The 20,137-nt window shown below is 38.9% G+C and overlaps 1 protein-coding gene across 6 annotated transcripts in view; it reads right to left on the minus strand.

Moving 5' to 3' along the window:
- Positions 1 to 20,137, minus strand: part of slc4a10 (solute carrier family 4, sodium bicarbonate transporter, member 10) — a 113,003-nt gene that overhangs the window by 3,559 nt on the left and 89,307 nt on the right. For all 6 annotated transcript variants that reach the window (XM_031893501.1, XM_031893500.1, XM_031893498.1 and 3 more), the window contains exons 9-24: positions 19,243 to 19,330; positions 16,320 to 16,466; positions 15,131 to 15,231; positions 14,430 to 14,604; positions 14,151 to 14,284; positions 12,554 to 12,799; positions 10,565 to 10,670; positions 8,086 to 8,247; positions 7,638 to 7,751; positions 7,335 to 7,496; positions 6,689 to 6,940; positions 5,246 to 5,314; positions 4,147 to 4,320; positions 3,180 to 3,302; positions 2,114 to 2,181; positions 1,030 to 1,146 (exon numbers count right to left, since the gene is read on the minus strand). In XM_031893501.1, coding sequence (XP_031749361.1) covers positions 1,030 to 1,146; positions 2,114 to 2,181; positions 3,180 to 3,302; positions 4,147 to 4,320; positions 5,246 to 5,314; positions 6,689 to 6,940; positions 7,335 to 7,496; positions 7,638 to 7,751; positions 8,086 to 8,247; positions 10,565 to 10,670; positions 12,554 to 12,799; positions 14,151 to 14,284; positions 14,430 to 14,604; positions 15,131 to 15,231; positions 16,320 to 16,466; positions 19,243 to 19,330 — 2,238 coding nt within the window. The remainder of the gene's footprint in view (positions 1 to 1,029; positions 1,147 to 2,113; positions 2,182 to 3,179; positions 3,303 to 4,146; positions 4,321 to 5,245; positions 5,315 to 6,688; positions 6,941 to 7,334; positions 7,497 to 7,637; positions 7,752 to 8,085; positions 8,248 to 10,564; positions 10,671 to 12,553; positions 12,800 to 14,150; positions 14,285 to 14,429; positions 14,605 to 15,130; positions 15,232 to 16,319; positions 16,467 to 19,242; positions 19,331 to 20,137) is intronic.

The following is a 20,137-nucleotide window of genomic DNA, read 5'->3' on the forward strand; positions in this document are numbered from 1 at the left end:
CGCACCCAAACCTAACTCTTTACCATTTTTTATTATTACTATTGATGGAATAACCATTAATCCTTTAATTCAGCACGCTGCCTGGGAGCTATCTTGGACCAGTCCTTTTTCCTTCTCTAACCTCCTACTAACTGGTCTCCCAGACACCCACCTCTCTGCCTTGCCATCAATCAATAAACTCTGCTGCTAGAATCCTCATACTCTCTCCTCAGAGGGAACCTGTTCACCCATTGGTGATGACATGACTGCCATGACTACCTACTAAGCAAAGGATAGCATTCAAAGCCCTTCATTTCTCTATTCCTCATTACATTCCTTCAGTCGTCTCATTGTACGTTCCTGCCTGTCTCCCCCACTTTTATCCACATGCACAGTAAGTCTCGTCTTAAAACTCTCTACCTCGGGGCTCCTTACCTCTGGAATTCTATGCTTAGGAAAAACTCACTGGGGCTCATTTATAAAACCTGGTCAAATTTGCACCCATGGCAACCAACCAGATGTTTGCTTTCACTGATCTACCTGCAGCTGGCTGAAAAAGGTTATCTCTGATTGGTTGCTATGGAATACTGCCCTGGTGCAATTTTCTTACCAATGTTTATAAATGAGTCACATTCAATCTTTAAAAGAGATAGATACTCTTTTTTGAAAGACTACAATACAGTTTGTCTAGTCCAGTCCTGGCACTTTAGGGTCAATGCCCAAACCTCTATACACTTTTCCTTTTGATTTGTATCTGTATGTTATCCACCCACTTTGTCTGTAAGGGACCTCCATCCTACTGTATATTTATTTAGTTTTATACTATAAGATTGTATAGTGCTGTGTATTCAAGTAGCACTTTACAAATAAAGTTACACATACATGTACATAATCAGACAAACAAATACAGTTTGTAACAGGCCTGCAAACATGGCCTTTCATAAAGTTCTCTAAAATACATTTTTTTTATCTAAGTCCAACAGAAAAAGGAGGTACCACAGGATTTAATATTACACAATTATAAAAACGGAAATAGAAAAAAATTAACACCTTTTGGCGGGGACGCTGGATTCCTTATTCTTTGAACTCTCTGAAGTTATGAGCAGAGTCTTCCACACAGATGTTTTTACCATCTCATCAGAAATGTTTATCGCTGATGGGTCCTCCCTAGGAAGAGATAAGATATTAAAAAGGCAATGGAAGAGGATTCTGTAACAGATGTACACGTTTGCTAGGTGAGACATTTAAAAAGAATGTTTTTACACAGAGGCCAACTCTCTAAAAAGCTAAAATATTGGTTGTAGAGACAGACTATAAACTACACAACTTGTCCTATACCTTCCAGAGTAGCTGTATTTCCATACACACGTTATGCCAAAATGTAACCTTGGCAGCCAATCAGTAGTTAGCTTTCATTATTTTGACTACACAGTACCAAGCAAGACAAGCCAACAGATGATTGGGCGCTACCAATGTGGAAATGCAGCAACAATATGACATAGTATGATAAAGACTGTAGCTTGGTGTGTGTGAATTTGAAAACTGACGTGGCCTGAAACAAACCACGGTCACAATTACAGGTAGAGAATAATGCAGATTTAGAGATTCATAGTCTTCCCAAAAAGAGACAGACTTCTAATTGTTCATATATCATTTCAATTGGTAGCCCCTGGAGGCAGAAATCTCAGCATCATTTAATGTGCACATTTGACAGCATTGGGGGCTTGGAAATAATTTGGATTCTCTTTGGATGGGGGAAAATACCATGGAATTTCAAAGCATTCAAAATTGCCCCATCTGCCACTGCTACTTACTATCCAAAGCATTAACTTTTAGTAAAAACTGCATTTCCCAAATAGCACAGTCTATCCTTTACCCTGCGCAAGGGGAGGGGCCAGGCTAGGAAAGTGCCGGACCTAGAGTAAATACAGCCCTGCTTTTAGACAGGCCTTATCTCCAAAACCCTCTTGCATCATTGGGCTCTGTACCTTGGACCTTTCATGCAAGTGAAAAGAATTTATCCTAGTAGCCTTAACCAGCATACTGGCACTAGGTACAAGTAGTATAGGGGTAAGTACACTTGCATTCATGAATGAGCCCCAATTCTTTGTACTGAGTTACACTTATACACTACCTGAAATTCTCTTCAAGTGGCAGTTGCACTGTTACCTCATCTTCCAATACCAGCATGCTTTGCTCTTCCTATAAAAAACAAATTGTGTCACAATTTCTAGCATATTTCAGCATTTCTAGACATACAGTAGTATTCATTTTTATAATGCATGTAGAGCATTATCATCTGTGGAGCTTCTTGTATTGGATTATTTTGCATTTCCTTCAATTTATGTTGCTAGCGGGGAGGTCCTTGGTTCAAATCCTAGTAGAGCCCTCCAAGACTTTCATAGTAAAACAATTCTGTATCAAATCCTCCAAAAAAAGTAAAAACTGATTTGGGTAAAGAGGATGTGTGCTTTCTCTTCTGAAATCTCCAAGATGTCTACATTCTATTAGGTTATAACCTGGTATGTTAATACTGAATCTAATCTGAACCTCTCAGCAGTAGTGATGAGCGAAAAGTTTCGCCAGGCATGGATTCGCGGCGAATTTCCGCGTTTCGCCATTGGCGGATTGTTTCGCGAAGTGGACGAAAAATTTAGCCGCAGAAAAATTCGCCGCACGTCCAAAAATTGTCGCCGGCATCAAAAAAGAATAGTCACGGGCGACAAAATAATAGCCGCGGGCGACGAAACAAGAGCCGCGCGACGAAACAAGAGCCGCGCGACGAAACAAGAGCCACGGGCGACGAAACAAGAGCCGCGGGCAATGAAACAAGAGCCGCGCGCGACAAAATAATAGCCGCGCGACGAAACAATAGCCGCGGGAGACGAAACAATAGCCTCGCAACAAAATAATAGCCGCGGGCGACAATTTTTTTTGTCGCACGACATTTTCGCCGTTTCGCAAATTTTTCGGCGAAGCGAAACGGAACAGATTCGCTCATCACTACTCAGCAGTGGTTGTCCTGCCAGTTCATTGGCCTGTGCAAGGGTTTTATTTTAAATTATTTTTATAAATAATAATGCTATATTACGGCATGTTACATGTGTACAGAGATTTTTCTCCAGTAGAAGCCAATGTCTCAGACAATCCGAAGCGCATTTATTTTTTATGAACAAGTAGACAGGTGCGATCTTCATTACCTCTTTTTGAGCATCTTCCAGTTTCTTTTTCTTACTTTCTGGCATTAAATCATCGAGCCAGCTTAGTTCCCGTTTGGTGAAAAAGAAGTCCATTAGTTTCCTTACAAACACCAAAGCTAAGACCTGGGTAAAAAAAAAAAACAAGGTGAATTAAAGCAAATGCACAAAACCCCCAAAACTTTCTGGCAAATGACACATTAAAATTTTTTTTAGAAGTAATATACCCCCACTTTAAAATCTAAGGATATACAAAGTCATCATTACCTGTATAAATCATTACCTTATGTCATATATGGTTAAAGAACATTTTGTTGATTTCTTCCTTAGGGTTGCCACCTTTTTCGACTTTGTGGGCAGGGAACGGCAGTGATGACATAGGGGGTGGGGCAGATGACAATTCTGGGGTGTGACTATGACATCAAGGGTCTGGGTTATGATGTGGCTGATCACTATGCCTTCCTCTAGATCAACTAGCAGTTAGGCAGGTTATATATTTAGGCATTATGGTTGAACGTGATGGACGTACGTTTTTTTTCAATCTAACTTATTATGTTACTATTTTACTATGCAATTCAATTTAAAGTCCTGTTCAGATTTCCAAATTAGGAAATGTAAAAACCTTCCAACCTTCCAAAAATCAGGCTGTCCGGGTGAAAATTAGACAGGTTGCAGTCCTAAATTCTTAACCCTACCACATCTATACTGCCCCCATCCAGAATCATTATGCAAGTGCATGTGGTACCAAACACTGTCTGCCCTGTGCTCACTACACTTGAGTTTCCCCTGTGTATATAGTGGGGTTTCAGGCCAGGTTGCCCATGTACCACTAGGAGATTAATGGTACACAAAGATCGACCACCCCCCTTGGTTAATAATCTCAAAGGCTTTGTGAAATATTACATTTGATTAGCTCTTTCTGCATTTTTCATCCAACATAATGATATAAAAGGCAGCGGAATGCTCTCACCATCATTGGAAACACAATGGCAGCCCGGGAAGCTTTAATCACCCACAGAAGTATAAGACAGCTCAGCTGAATGATGGTAAAGAGATGAACCTTGCGGAGGGGAACGTGTCTCAGGTAGATGAAATCCGGCTGGTGCTTTGCCGGCATCCAGTAGAGCAGTATCCGATCGAAAAACTGAGAGAAAAATAGAGGGTTATAATTATAATATTGGTTCCAGTTGCTTATTGTATAGCAATTACACAGTAATGCCTCAGAAATTGAATTTTTCCTCTTCAGCAGCTAGGTGGTGCACCTTTCCTTCTGACTACAGTCTAATCATAAAGTGGTTTGGAAAAAATCTACTCTGGTGTAATTCAATAGATTTTATAGCCCCCAAAGGATCTGTTACCATATAAAAAGAGCAAGGCCACTAACCAAAGATGTACAAATTGCTGAACTCCAAAGTGACCTCTAATATCCTCGTTTCACTGTTTGGTGCATTCATATAATACATGGGCTTAGTACTGGGCACAGTAAATTCACAATTAATAAGATTCTAAGCTTGCAGAGTTTCCCTCAAAACAGATCTTAGGAATACACAACACCTCTTGCATTAACTATACCGAACCTGCACCCTTCAGAATAGTGATTTCTAAAGATTAATATGAATTTTTGGGCGCTGGAGGTAAACATTTCTGACTCATTATTATATTTTTACAATTTTCAGATGATTGTATTTCCCTATAATATCATTGTAAAGTTACAGGGGAACATGTGTCCCCAGTCATTTACATGTATTAAATGTAAAGAGGAGCTTGGTCATTATACAGAAATGCAATATTCAATGTAATATACTACATTTCCACATTTTGGGAGGACAGGATCAATTACAGTAAGCAAATGTGTCAAAGTTTTACATTTTCATTGGCAGGGGTTGAGGGCTCTTTGGTTCTTGATGGCCAAATTACTAAATGTTCCATATTTGTAAAGTGGAGGTTCCCCATCTTAATGAGAAATTGCAACTTATTTACTGGTTGTGAGTCTTAAATAACTAAAGTCTGATACTGATTGTAGTATGACGTAAAACACATTCTAGTTGTACCTGGTATGAACACATTACCTGAATTCCCTTTAGTGATGAGGAACCCATGTATAGAAAGACTCCATAGAGGACTGGCATGGGAATAAACTTCACATCAGAAAGAAAAGAGAAAAAAATAATGATTAGACCATTAAAAATTAATAGTAGCTACAAAGGGCAAAAAACATGTCTAGCAAGTGGTTTCTACCCCCCCCCCCCCCCCCGTAAATCTACCTTTCTTTATACTTTAAAACAAATTTTTTGTCATGTAATAATAATATATAACAAAAAACATCAATAAAGTTATGTGATCCCTTATCACGAAACCCATTATCCAGAAAGCTCTGAATTACCAGAAGGCCATTTCCCATATAGCCCATTTTACACAAATCATTGACTGGATAATAGATCCTATACCTGTACAGGTATGAGATCCATTATGGAAAGGCCATTCCCATAGACTCCATTATAAGAAATTAATTATAATTTTTAAAAATGATTTCCTTTTTCTCTGTAATAATAAAACAGTACCTGTACTTGATCCCAACTAAGATATAATTACCCCTTATTGGGGGCAGAACAGCCCTATTGGGTTTATTTCATGGTTAAATGATTCCCTTTTCTCTGTAATAATAAAACAGTACCTGTACTTGATCCCAACTAAGATATAATTACCCCTTATTGGGGGCAGAACAGCCCTATTGGGTTTATTTCATGGTTAAATGATTCCCTTTTCTCTGTAATAATAAAACAGTACCTGTACTTGATCCCAACTAAGATATAATTACCCCTTATTGGGGGCAGAATAACCCTATTGGGTTTATTTAATGGTTAAATGATTCCCTTTTCTCTGTAATAATAAAACAGTACCTGTACTTGATCCCAACTAAGATATAAATAATCCTTATTAGAGGAGAAGAACAATCCAATTGGGTTTGTTTAAAGTTTAAATGATTTTTTAGTAAACTTAAGGTATTGAGACCCAAAATCCCCTTATCCGTAAAACCCCATGTCACAAGTATTCTAGATAATGGGTCCCATACCTGTAATTGATTTATTGTCAGATTATTATCTTCATGCAAGTAGATCTACCTCTGCAACTCTCAGTTAACACTCTGGTTAATTTAAGGGATTTAGAAGCTGGGGGTAACTATGAGTGGCATAACACCACAAATGTAACCATAAATACAATGGCCTTCTTATATATTCTTATAAATATTCAGGATGACTGGGTGCATATGCATCACCAATAGTACATATGACTATTATCAATAAATGAAATTTCACAATTGAGAATACATTATAGTAAAACTGGATTATGAAGACCAGCAAAATTTGAATAAAGTAGAATGGAACAACGGGAAATCAAGACATAGCAAATTTTCTTAGTAACTCCAGCTTCTTTAACAATGAACCCTAACCATCACTGATATGAGTATGCAGACCCCAGGCTGTTAAACCACTTGCTGTCGCAAACATTACCTGCAAAATCCTTGTCATGAAAACAGAGGAGCCCATTAGGACAAAAATCATGAGCCCAGTCACTCTTTGCTCACGGATACCCAAAAACTTGGGTTGTTCTCCAGGTGCTGAGCACTCCGACTCCAGTTTCAGACTGTTGACATGTGTTATGGAGAGGACAGTGGCAGCTACAAACCACGGAAGTCCCATGACAGAACATACACCGAGCATGATTCCCACCATCAAAAGATCAAGGTGATAGCCGCATCCTTTCTGCAGAGGGGCGAGAAGATGTTGGATACAAGTTTAAAGCTAAATAAGCCACAGTGCAGCATTAAAGAGATAGGTCGCTTTTAAGTTAACTTCTAATATGATATATAAAGCCCAATTCTTAGTAACTTTTTAAATGGTCTTCATTTTTTATAGTTTTTCATTTATTTGTTTTCCTCTTCTGGCTCTTTTTAGCTTTAAAATGGGGGTCAAAATCTATTGCTTTGTGGGGTTACAATTTTATTGTTATTCTACTGTTTATCTTCCAGTCTCTCTTGAAACAACTGACTGGTTGCTAGAGTAGTTTGGATCCTAGCGACTAGATAGCTGCTGGAGAGCTGCTGAACAAAACAAATGAATACATGTAATACTTTTTAATACTTAATTTTATTAATACCTTTAACTTGTGTTCTTTCCTGTTGATAATGACAGCAGTAATCTGTTGGTCCATAAAGATTAGAATCGTACATAGTAAAGATGGAATGATTGCAGCAACCACTGTCCACCAAGGATTGCGTCCTAATGGGTTAACAATCCAACCACGATCATCTCTTGTGGGCTAAAAAAAGAAATATATATCATTAAATGTTTTATTGGAGGGTCACTGTTCATATAGACCTGATTGTTTTCATTTTATACTTTGTATGGCAAAGCTTTCAGTGAAATGCCACACATTTAATTAAAGTACCACGGCCTTCACCTTGAATTCATTTGGGACTTGCAGCTTGGGAGATGGAATTCCAATGCAAAAATCGACTAAAACCATGGTCAGAATAGTGAGAAAAACAGCAAAGTCACTGACGTGGGAACGCACCTATGCATAAAAGGAAAAAAAAGCTATAACATATATAGTTACATATATTACATATATGTACTTTACTTTCCATTATTTTATGTTTATTAAGCAGGGTGTGGCCATGCTAGGCAGGTTACAATATGATCTTGGCTCTACCCATAATAGCACAATGGTAGGGAAAATGAAGAGCAAATAGACACATACATAGCTGGGAAAGGCAGAAATGCCATATTAACCATAGACGCGTGTGGACAAGCACAGAGAATATGTCTGGAAACCAGGCCCGGAACAGCAATCTGTGGATTCTGGCAAATGCCAGAGGGGCTGCTGGAATTGGATAGAACATTCATACCTTTGTTGGAAAATAGCGGCTCGTTTTGAATTGTTTCAGCGTCGATGACATTATGACAGTTGCAAAGAATAAGATGACCGACCAGAAAAGCACATCAGGAACATAAGGTCCTTCATGTCCGCAGGCTCTACCGACAAAATCTCCATGAAATTTATGGCAAGCCTGTTGGGGAGGAGTTGGTTTATATTACTTTATACTCATTTTGTGAGAAAAAAAAATGGCTTGTTAGTTTAGTCTATCCAAGATTTCTCCATAATTCTCTAGTTTTAGTATGTGGGAATGTTACACAATATGAGAAGATCTTGGGCATTGTTGTTGGGAACATTTAAGCAACAAATGATAATGTTCTGTAACTTTTTTCATGGGTGAAAAACAAAACAGATTTTTGTTCCTAGTTCAATAAATTGCTTTATAAAACTGGTTCAAACTATCCATAATGCATAAAGGATACCAGAAAACAGAAAAAACTTATGTAACGGGTTACATTCCAAACACATCAATCTGCTCCCGTCTTTGTGTTACAATACATGGATAAAGCTCAAGCCGATTTCTTATAACACCATTAAAGTATAAGGATCCACCATCTAAATTATTCTACAAACCAGAAGCAGGGCTTACATAAAGCCGCAGAGGCTAACAAAACAAATTCAAAAGTCAACGCATATCACGAACAGCTGGAAAGATATTTATTAATAGAAATATAAGCTTTTGGATGTATTTTTGTGCCACTTTAGATGTGCCATCTGCCATGCGTGGACAGAAAATCCTCTTTTGTTCGACAATGTTTTTAAGTTGATTTCCGTAAAGCATATTTTGATTGCTGGTGTTTGCCCATTATTTAGAGAGCATACAGACACAATGGATTATCTGGTTACGTTTCGTTCAAGCAGTAATGACCATTTGACATTTGGCAGTAATGGTACCCATAAATCATTTCGCTCCTAAGTGCCACTGTGTGTGCCCCAGAAATTATCCTGGACTGAACTGCTGGCAAATACATTTAATATGAAGCCTTAGAACCTCGAACATTGTCAAAAACAGCTTCACAACTAAAATCCCGTTGTAAATCTCAAAGTGATTCTAGATTTGGATACTAGGTTAACTCATTCTGTTCTAAAAAGGTATCCAGTATTGTGGCTGATCCTTTACATTCTTGTTCTAATCTTTTTGTTTTATTGCCATCTGGAAAACAATATTGCAGCATTTGTCCTAAGTCAGCTAGGTTGTACAATGGTTTTGTTCCTCAAACTGTAAAGGTGCCCATACACTATAAGATCCGCTCGCTTGGCGATGTCGCCAAGCGAGCGGATCTTCACCCGATATCCCCACCTACGGGTTGGCGATATCGGGCAGCAAGTACCTTAAAACGATCGGGGCCAAACGATCGGATTACATTTGCGGCCATGGGGCAGTCGGTTCGGGGACCGCATCAACGAGCCAATGCGGTCCCCGATCCGACTGGATTTTCTAACCTGGCCGATCGAGATCTGACAATTTCAGGCCAGATATCGGTCAGCCAGGCCGCTCTGTTCTGCCCATACACAGGCCGATTAGCTGCCGAATCGGTCCAAGGGACCGATATCGGCAGCTATAATCGGCCCGTGTATGGGGACCTTAAGACTTTAAATTGAATCAGTTTTATCTCTTGTAGGGTCCTGTGTAGAAACCTAAACCTAAATTCTGCTTTTGTCTTTTTAGAGATTATATATATACGTGTATATTCTGTCTTTATGCACATGGGAATTTGTATATTTACACAGTAGTATATGCACTTTATAATAACACATAAAGCTGTTATTGTATAAAATAGAAACAAAATTAAAAAATTATGGTCATTGTATGTATGTATGTATGTATATCTTTATTTATAAAGCACTACTTATGTACAGCGCTGTACAGTAGAATACATTAATACAACAGGGGGCTATTAAAATAATAGTAATAATAATAATAATTGTTAAATACAAGTATGATAATAAATACAAGGTACAGTTGCAATAAGTTAAGAACCAAAGAGACAAGAGGATAGAGGTCCCTGCCCCATAGAGCTTACAATCTAAATCTAAATGTAAATCTATGTACTGTGGGGACACATTGAAAACTTTAAATTTCACACTGTACTGCTGCTTCATTTACTTTTTGCTGTAATATGTGTTGTGTATTTTTCCTTCTTTTATAGGCCTGAAATTCAGACCCAGGGGAGAAGAAATAGTATATAATATTATGTATTTTGGCGACGCATTGAAAAATGGCAATTGGATTGCTGTGTTGTACTCTGTATCACTGCTCTGTTCACCCTTTGTTATAATACGTGTTGTGTATTGTTTCTTTTTTACAGTCTGAAACTCAAAAATGTTGTCCCACTTTGTTTCTTATGTGGTTGAGATGAAAATTAAAGATCTGAACCGAAACTGAACTGATTTAGCAGCATAAATTACATTTTGAACAAAATGCTAAATAAATCATTTTTACTACTTACATCCACAGTTAGGTTGTTCCAAGATATTTCCGAAGCCGTTATATTAGATGACTGCCAATAAGTCAGGGTTTTATTGCTGGGGTTTTCTGGTTCCATGCAACCACATCTGGAAGAACAAGCCAGAATCTATAGGGGATAGTCTTACAGATGGTATAAGAATGTTCTAATCTAAATGTGTCAAAACATCAAAATAGTGTTGGCCTATTTTGGGAAATACTGTACCCCTTATATTTTCTGAATACCTGAGAAGGGTTTGCAAACAAATTGTTCTTCCAACCGGTTATAAGTACAATGGTGCATGATTGCTGTATATTATCCCAATGTTGTTTAGAAAGGCCAACAAAAATGTTTGAAAAAGTATTTTGGTGAGGCTTGGTTTCTGTTGCTTATGTCAGGTACTAATACATCTCAGATCTAGAACCACCCACTTCTTTAGTGAGTCCTCTATCAAAAGAGACACAGGATTTCTTGTCTCCTTTTTTGTAAACATGTATCAGACTTCCTCTCTCAGAAAAATCCTTCATTCCCAGGGCCAGAGTCTGCGCAGCTCTCTCCCCTCTCCTGCCCCGCCTCTCATAAGAATTCATAAAACTCACTCCCCCCTCCCTTAGGAATGTGTAATCTGAGCTACCAGCCTCTAGAGTTGCAGCAGGAAGCTACTGAGACCAAGCTAAAATGGCAGCTGCAATCTTAAACAAATGTAGGGAGCTTCTAGGGCTCTTTACTCAGGTATAGTAAAGCTTTCTGCAGAATAAATATAGGGTTCTAGGTGGCACTAATGTGGCGAATCTATTGGCAGTAAAATGCAAAAAAGAGTTTCCTTCTTCTTTAATTCAAGACACATTGAGGCAGGAAAAAGAGGGTGTGTTTATTATAGATTACCAAACTAATTTATGCATCTCAAGCTCAACTGCCACAAAATATTCCAGTACATGGAATATAGTGTTCGCAAGTGAAGTTGATTTCCCAGGATGCCAATGTAGGCCATACTCTTGAAGGCCTATGAATAGCTGAACTGTCCAGACTAAACATCTGACCTGAAGCCATTCCTGGGTGTGGATGGGGCATGGACGATGAAAGTAAAAAGAAATATCACTCCCTTCTTCTTCTGTTTGGGCCATTGACTAAACTTTGACCACTATTAGACTATTCTTGGGTTATGTAGTATAAGAAGCAAAGTTTGCCTTTAACAACCAATCAGGAGTAAAGTTTACTGGTCATTATTTAAAAAGCAAGCATTTCATTGGTTGCTATAGGTTACCCGGGCAAACTTAGTGCCTTTTATTACATATGAGGGTTCAAATCTTTGGTTAATAGGTCATAGTTTGCCCTTGTGTGATGCCTTTAGTCCTTTTCATTGAAATACTAGTCTTGTTTATTGTTCTGGATACATATGAAGCTCCTCGACTACGTACATGCTAAAGGTCTTCCAGTTCCCATTAACTTACACATACTATATTTCCTAAAATACATTCATTATTACAAGTTACAGAAACAGTAAGGAATCTGTATGCCACTATTCAATGACAAAATGGGGATTGGCCTAAAGATGATCAATATTTATATTTACATGTATTGAAATAACAGCATATAGATGTGTTATATACTGGGGCCTATTTATGAATATGTCAACTTTTGACATTTCCATTAGCAATATCAGCATTTCTCATCTTGATTTATATGTAAACTTGCCAGTGGAAAAATAAGGCAAAATAAAATGAAATGGAGCACATTTAACACCTTACTAAATAGGCGCCATTAGGTTGTGGGAAGCAAAATAATCATTGACAAAGTAGCATCATCTAAATGAGGTATAGTTTCCTTTATAGTTACCCCTAGATTGTTTTTACACTCATTTTTAATGTAAAAAAAATGTTTTTTATCTGCGGAAATCAGATATTTTCATGTTTGAAATGTTCTAGCACGGCTTTCTACGTTTTCCCTTTTCACTGGAATTCTGAACTTATAGTAAAAGGAGACTATACTTACGAATACTGTGTTAGAAGTTCCAAATTATTATTCATGTTGATTGGATATGTCTCACCTAGATGAAACAGCTTTTCTAAGGCCTCATAAATGAAAATGATGCAGATGAGAGCAGCAAATGCTTCCTCTGTAAAGCGGGTAATGTAACACACGAGAGAACTTGCGTCAGTGGCGACCAGGAAAATGCAATTAAACGCTGTCCAAAGACCTATGCTTGCCCTTAACGAAAGGTACGATAGATCATAATCCCTAGGAAAAGAAAAACACAGAATGTAGCAAATGGTTATTCCCTAAAACACATATATATATATATATATACATACAGGTATGGGATCCATTATCTGGAAACCCATTATCCAGAAAGCAATGAATTATGGGAAGGCCATCTCCAACAGACTGCATTTAAATCATATTATTCAGATTATTCCGATTTCCTTTTTCTTTGTAATAATAAAAGTGTCTTTCCAGGTTGGAGCTGCAGAGTGCCATTGAGCCCTATGGGAGACTTTCCTTGGGCCGGGTTGGAGCTGCAGAGTGCCATTGAGCCCTATGGGAGACTTTCCTTGGGCCGGGTTGGAGCTGCAGAGTGCCATTGAGCCCTATGGGAGACTTTCCTTGGGCCGGGTTGGAGCTGCAGAGTGCCATTGAGCCCTATGGGAGACTTTCCTTGGGCCAGGTTGGAGCTGCAGAGTGCCATTGAGCCCCATGGGAGACTTTCCTTGGGCCGGGTTGGAGCTACGGAGTGCCATTGAGACCTATGGGAGACTTTCCTTGGACCGGGTTGGAGCTGCAGAGTGCCATTGAGCCCTATGGGAGACTTTCCTTGGGCCGGGTTGGAGCTGCAGAGTGCCATTGAGCCCTATGGGAGGCTTTCCTTGGGCCAGGTTGGAGCTGCAGAGTGTCATTGAGCCCTATGGGAGGCTTTCCTTGGGCCGGGTTGGAGCTGCAGAGTGCCATTGAGCCCTATGGGAGACTTTCCTTGGGCCGGGTTGGAGCTGCAGAGTGCCATTGAGCCCTTTATTGTATATATGTCTATGCAATGTGTACTACTGCACATAGATATAGGTCCTGTTATCCAGGAATAGTGATGGGCGAAATAATTCTCCAGGCATGGATTTGCCACAAATTTTGCCATTGGTGGATAGTTTTGCGAAATGTTTTGCGAAATGTGGAAATTTGCTGCAAATCCATGCCTGGCGAAAAAATTTGCTCATCACTAATGGTGATCCAAACCAAACTATTGAAAAGATCCTATATATGGAAAACCATAGTCCAAAGCATTCTAGATAACAGGTCCCATACCTATTATTATTACTTTAATGCCACACACACACACACACACACATATATATATATAACAAAAAAAAACAAAAACAAACGGAGCACACCCTATTGAAATTCAAATGCCCAGGGTGCTAGCAAAAAAATATAAAGCAAGAGAATGGGCTGCACACACCAGGACTTGGCAAAAATATAATAAGTTTATTTAGGAAAAGAGATCTCTTTTCTTAAATAAACTTATTATATTTTTGCCAAGTCCTGGTGTGTGCAGCCCATTCTCTTGCTATATATATATATATATATATAGGAGGGGACTTACTTGCAAAACTTGAATAATATTTTTTCAAACACTAGTACTGGTCCTGTGCTCCCCAAAATTGTTAGCGGCTGTCCACCGAACAAGGAAAAGGCTATCCCCGTCATTGATGCTCCGAACAGAGATTCTATTGCACTCTAGATAAAGCAAGGGAAAAAAGAGATACAATGGTACACATTGGTTCCAGGGCTCATCCTCCAGAAAGGAGTATAAAGTAATTGCAAAAAAAATACTGCAGACGGGTTTAACTACTGTAGGTTGAAGTAAAGATACAACACCTACTATACGACCTTCAGTTGCCTCTCCGAGAAGACCTCCAAACGTGATAACAGGAGACATACAAGCACAGTAAAGGAACAAAATTGAAGCCAAACATTGTAAGCTGAAAGCATCCTTGAAGTCACTCCAGAAGAAGGGAGCTTTCCTCTTGACATCTAATACCAGTCCCCCAAAAAGCCTAAAGTGAAGAATAAGATCAGATGACTTATAGCAACCCTTGTATAGGAAGGTCATATAGGGCACAATGATTGAACGGATTAAAATGCAAGCATAAATGTAATTAAGCTTGTTTAGAATTCTAATTTGAATTTTTGAAATTCATCAATTGAAAAAAAATTAAAAAAAATTGAATGAAATTATTTTGCAAATAAAACCTGTTGAAGAATTTTATTTTTTGAGGTTTAGAAAAACTCACTGGCAACAAATGGAACCATTTTCATTTGTAATTAAGTTTTTTGCAATCATTCTGCAATCAGGTAAATATATTAGTGGAAAATACAAGTTTAATTGCATTTTTCAAAATTTCAAACTTGAAAATTGATCATTTATCCTCTAAAATTGTATTAAGAATTCACCTGGTAATTGCTCCTCTGACACCCCCAAAAGCAATTTATTTTGTTTACTGAACTATGGTCCCTGCTGGAGTGGATACCATTTTGTGACTGATTTCTGATCCTTGATAAAAAGAACTATTTATAACTCACCTTCCAGTTCTTTCTAACTCTGGCCCACTATGGCCGCCATGTTCTTCTGGCTCGCCCAATGCTGCTGTCCCATTTGGGACCCCAGGAGTTTTACGTTTTTCCTAAAATAAAGTCCATGGAAACGCAAGTAGATTAGTTGCTTGGGGCAGATTCAATTTGATAAGAAACACTTATCTCCTCATTCAGGTCCAGATTTTCCCAGTGGCCTCAATGTACAGTAGGTGCCCATTTTGAAATTTCTGGCTTGGAGGCAAGTTTTGGTAAGCAGAGAGAGAGTTTTACTCCAAGCAGAGCCTCCTGTAGGCCAGCAGTCCCCATGGAGCTACCAAATAGCCAATCACAGCCCTTATTTGGAATCCCCAAAGACCCTTTTTCAAGCTTGTGTTGCTCACCAACACTTGGTATGTCAGAGTGTGGCTTACGAGTGAAAGAGTTGGAACTAGTTTATCACATGAAAACTCTGTTGATGTCTATGGGAACAACTGGACCTGAATTGAGAGAAATTTTTCTCTAATCAAATTGTATAATAAACCATAAATAATGTTTTCTTGTGGAAATAAATCTGGGCCAAAACTGGACCTGAATTACGAGAACATTTTTTCTTCCCAAATCGAAACTCGCCAGTAAGTTTTCACGTGCTAAACTATAAAATAACATTTTATCATAGAACATGGGTCATGAGATGGAACATGGGATGGAACATATCCATCCATTTCAACCCCAAATGCCCATGCCTACATTTACCAACAGTTGGAACAGTAGGACACCCTCCCTATGTTCAGCATAGGTGCAATGAATAGGGCTTGTTCTGAACATAATTTGTGACTATTGCTAATAGTGTTAATCGCAAAAAAAAGTTTTTTGAGCAAAATAGTAAGATTAAAATAGTGCTCTGTGTTTGGCCATCCAAGGTGGATAATTAGAATACCAGTTAACAGATAATCCCCCTGCATAATGGACTCCTGGTAACAAAACAGTCACAACAAAGGGGGGACACATTTGGCAAATGTGACTCCTAGATATTAATTCAAGAGTCAGCTGTTATAAATTCATGTAACCTTTAGCCTTTAGAAATGCATATTAGAAAATGTATGTAATCTCCTGGAAGACTCTGCAGGAGTTAAGACCCAGAAACTTTCCCATCTAATTACTGTTGCTTTTAAATTTACAAAATCCCGAGGATCCTTACCTGAGATGGCACATTCTTGGGTGGCTCAATTCGAATAGTAGGGTCCCACTCTCCTGGAGGAAGCACAGTGACTTGATCTAAAAATTCATCTATCCCAGCAACCAAGTCATTCCGATCCTTAGCTTTGTAAGCAACATCATGAAATACCTAATGTTAGGTACAAACAGTTAGATACATTGGCTTGGAAGAGATTTCTCCATTAGATCATCTTTCATGAAAAAATAACTAAAATATTTAGAAGAGTGACATCAAATGCACACAGGCAAATAGAGATCTGACCTCACAGATAAATGTGTTGAAATGACTACAGTGAAGTAAATTAAGATTTAAAGTTGTTCAAAGACAACTGCGCAGCAGACCATTATTTACCGTATATACTCAAGTATAAGCCGATCCGAATATAAGCCGAGGTACCTAATTCTACCTAAGAAAACTGGAAAAACTTATTGACTTGAGTATAAGCCTAGGGTGGGAAATGCAGCCGCTACTGCTAAGTTTCAATAATCAAAGTAAATACTAATAAAATTACATTAAATGAGGCATCAGTGGGGTATATGTTTTTAAATATTTATTTCAAAGAAAAACAGTAAACTAGCTCTGTAAGTGGAGAAGAGGGTCAACAAAAACAACAGGCACTGGAGGGTCTGGTTGTGGGTGGCCTAATTTGCACACAAATGAGAGAGGGTGCTAGTCTGGAGGGACCCATGGCACCCAACTCGAGTATAAGCCGCGGGTGACTTTTTCAGTACATTTTGGGTGCTGAAAAACTAGGCTTATACTCGAGTATATACAGATTTCTTATTTGCCTTCTTCTGCTTCTTTCCAGCTTTCAAATGGAGGTCACTCCAAAAATCTATTGCTCTGTGAGGCTACAATGTTTTGTTATTGTTGCTTTTTATTAATGATCTTTCTATTTAGTCCCTCGCCTATTCATATTCCAGTTTCTTGTCCAAACCACTGCCTGGTTGCTAGGGTAAATAACACTCTAGCAACCAGATAGCTGCTGAAATACTAAACTGAAGAGATGCTTAACAACAAGCTTAAAAAAACACAAACATAAAAAAATTAAAACCAATTTCAAAATGTCCCAGTATATCACGGTTAAAAAGTTAATTCAAAGGTGCACTGCCACTCTCAGCTAAGGCAGCAGAGGGCCTTAACAAACAAATATATATATAATATTTTTCAGAATTTCCTTGTAATCTTGATAGAAGCAAAGGTCCCAATCACAATTCAAAATACCCAGAATGCTGTGCAGAAGCAACAAACTATATTATACAGGTCTCTGTGCTACACACATTAATTCTAATCATAACCTAAGTCATTAAAATCATCGTATCCTGGGTAGAGATTGCCCACGCGCATAGCCAGACTGATATGCCATCGGCTGGTTTTCTTATGCTTGAAAACACAATTTCTCCGGGGGCTTTCTGATTTTCTCGGTTCAGCGAGTTTTTCATGTATTATTAAATAGATATTTTCCAGCCTATTTTCATTTGGAGGCTTTTATGGGAGAAATATTTTGTCATTTGAGACATTTCTTCATGTAGCGTTGTTGGGCAGAAAACTAGCATATTTATAAGTTTATTGGTGTTGAAAGCATCTTCTAAATTTTATTCATTAATGATACAGCTTGAAATAACCCTTATATCCTTATCCTTTTTATAGCCTTGCAGGAATCCGAGGAGCTTGTTACCATGCTGACCTACTTGCTGGCAAATGTTGAAGCATTTTTAGCATCGAAGACCAAAATATGGATTTGAGTAATAATGACAACATTAAAGGAGAAGTAAAGGTAAAAACTCAGTAAGCTTTATCAGAAAGGTGTAAATACAGCCATAAGCACTCACAGAAACGCTGCACTGAGCCTTCAAAAAAACCACAGGATTTCTTGTCTCCTTTTTTGGGAATATGTTCTTCTGTGTCAGACTTCCTCTCTTTTAGGGCTTATTCAGGTTTGGGGCCCAGTCTGCTCAGTTCTCTCCACTCTACCTCTCCCCCCTCCCATAAAAATGCATAAGAACTTCCCCCCCTCCATAGGAATGTGTGATTTGAGCGTCTGAATGGCTATAGCTGCAGCAGGAAGCTACCAAGACCAAGCTAAAATGGAAGCTGCTATCAGAGGGAGCGTCTAGGGATGTTACTCAGCTTTCTGCTGAATAAATATAGGGTTCTAGGTGGCACTAATGTGGCAGTAAAATGCCAAAATGCATGCATTTGTTGGTAAATAGTAGGGGGTCAGGCTGGTTGGGGTGGGGGTTCGGTAGTAGTGTGGGACAGGGGGTGTGTAGGGCTCACTGGGGCTGCACCTTAGGGTCAAGTAATAAGTTTCTTTACATGACAAGACCAATGTCCGACCCCATACCTTGTGCTTATTCTTTACGGCCATGGGGTGGAGGGGGGAGAGCTCAGGAGAGCCCACAGACATTTCCCGGGGGGGGGGGCAGGGAGCACGTCTGGTTCGGCAGGGCCCACTAGGTTTTCCTGGTGTCCCTCCAGCCGAGTCTGACCCTGTTTGGTAGGGGTGGGCTGAAGCCCCTGCCCTTGGTTACTGAGATGTTGCTGGGAAACATGAGAGCCATGCTCATTCTTTTTTTCTGCACTTTCCAAATCAGCAAAGTTTGTGTGGAACTCTAACACTCGTAGAGAAGGATTCCATTCAACTGCTCAAAACAGTCAGTTCAGTTTTGACTAATTTATACCTTAATCTGCTCTGATAAATGAATCAATTCTTATTTTTCTCTTTATGGACTTCTATTACAGTCTCTTCAAATCACTGTCTGGTCGCTAGGGTAACGTGGACCCAAATAACCAAATGTCTGCTATGATTCCAAACTGGACAGCAGAAAATGATATTTTTTATAAACAAGAGTATTTTTTTCACCTTTTTCTACTTATTTTGATGCCTTTGTATTATAAATACCTCATCTGTCATGAGAGTCGCAATTGATCTTCCAATCTCATGATACTGCTGTCCCTTCCCGAGCGGTCCCAAAAGTATGAATAAAAACCTGGAGCAGAAACAGGACAGAAATGCTACTTTTATCCTCATGTAATTGGCTAGAAATAGGTCAGCATCTGTGTCAGAAGATTCAAGCGAGGAAAGGAAATAAAATGCATCAGAGTTTTATTTGCCGGAAAAGGAATAATTTAAGCACAAACAGCCCTGAATGTAACGGTCAGAAAGATATATGGAAGTAATTAGTTCCCCTTTGGCAAAAAACAAGCAGGTTGTGTTAAAGATGTTAAAATACAATCATCTAAAAACAGATAAAGCCACAGCCATTATTTAGATGAGTGCTTCAGTAACGAGCTGCTTTCCCAAGCCTGGTAATTGCACAGTCCCAGTGAAATTTGTATATTAAAATGATATTTTTCTGCTTAAAAGTGCAATATATGCCAATGTTTAGCATGAGTTCAATAAGCAGACTATGCTTAAAATGGGTTCTTCATTTTATAGGAAAAAAAGCAAAACTGCAGTGGTGGTGCAGCCTCAGGGTCCTAGGTTGGATTCCAGTCAGGGCACTCCCTGCAGGCAGTTTGTGTTTTCTTCATATACTTGTGTGGGCTTCGGGGTACTCCTGTGGGCTCCAGGGACTGGACAGGACAGGTAGAGGGGTACGGGCCATGGCATGGGCAGAAAGGGACGCCCTATAGCCAAGTTTGAGTACCAAGGAGTTATTGGCAATGTAGTCAGGTTAGTGATTGGCTCAGGGATAGGCTATAAAAGTTTAATATACCTTAGCACCTGCCACATACCCACATCAGAGGCATTAAGGAGGTGATGCACTGGGTAGTCCCAAATGGCAGGGGGGTTG

The sequence above is a fragment of the Xenopus tropicalis genome, chromosome 9 (genome assembly GCF_000004195.4).
Source record: "Xenopus tropicalis strain Nigerian chromosome 9, UCB_Xtro_10.0, whole genome shotgun sequence".
NCBI classification, from domain to species: Eukaryota; Metazoa; Chordata; class Amphibia; order Anura; family Pipidae; genus Xenopus; species Xenopus tropicalis.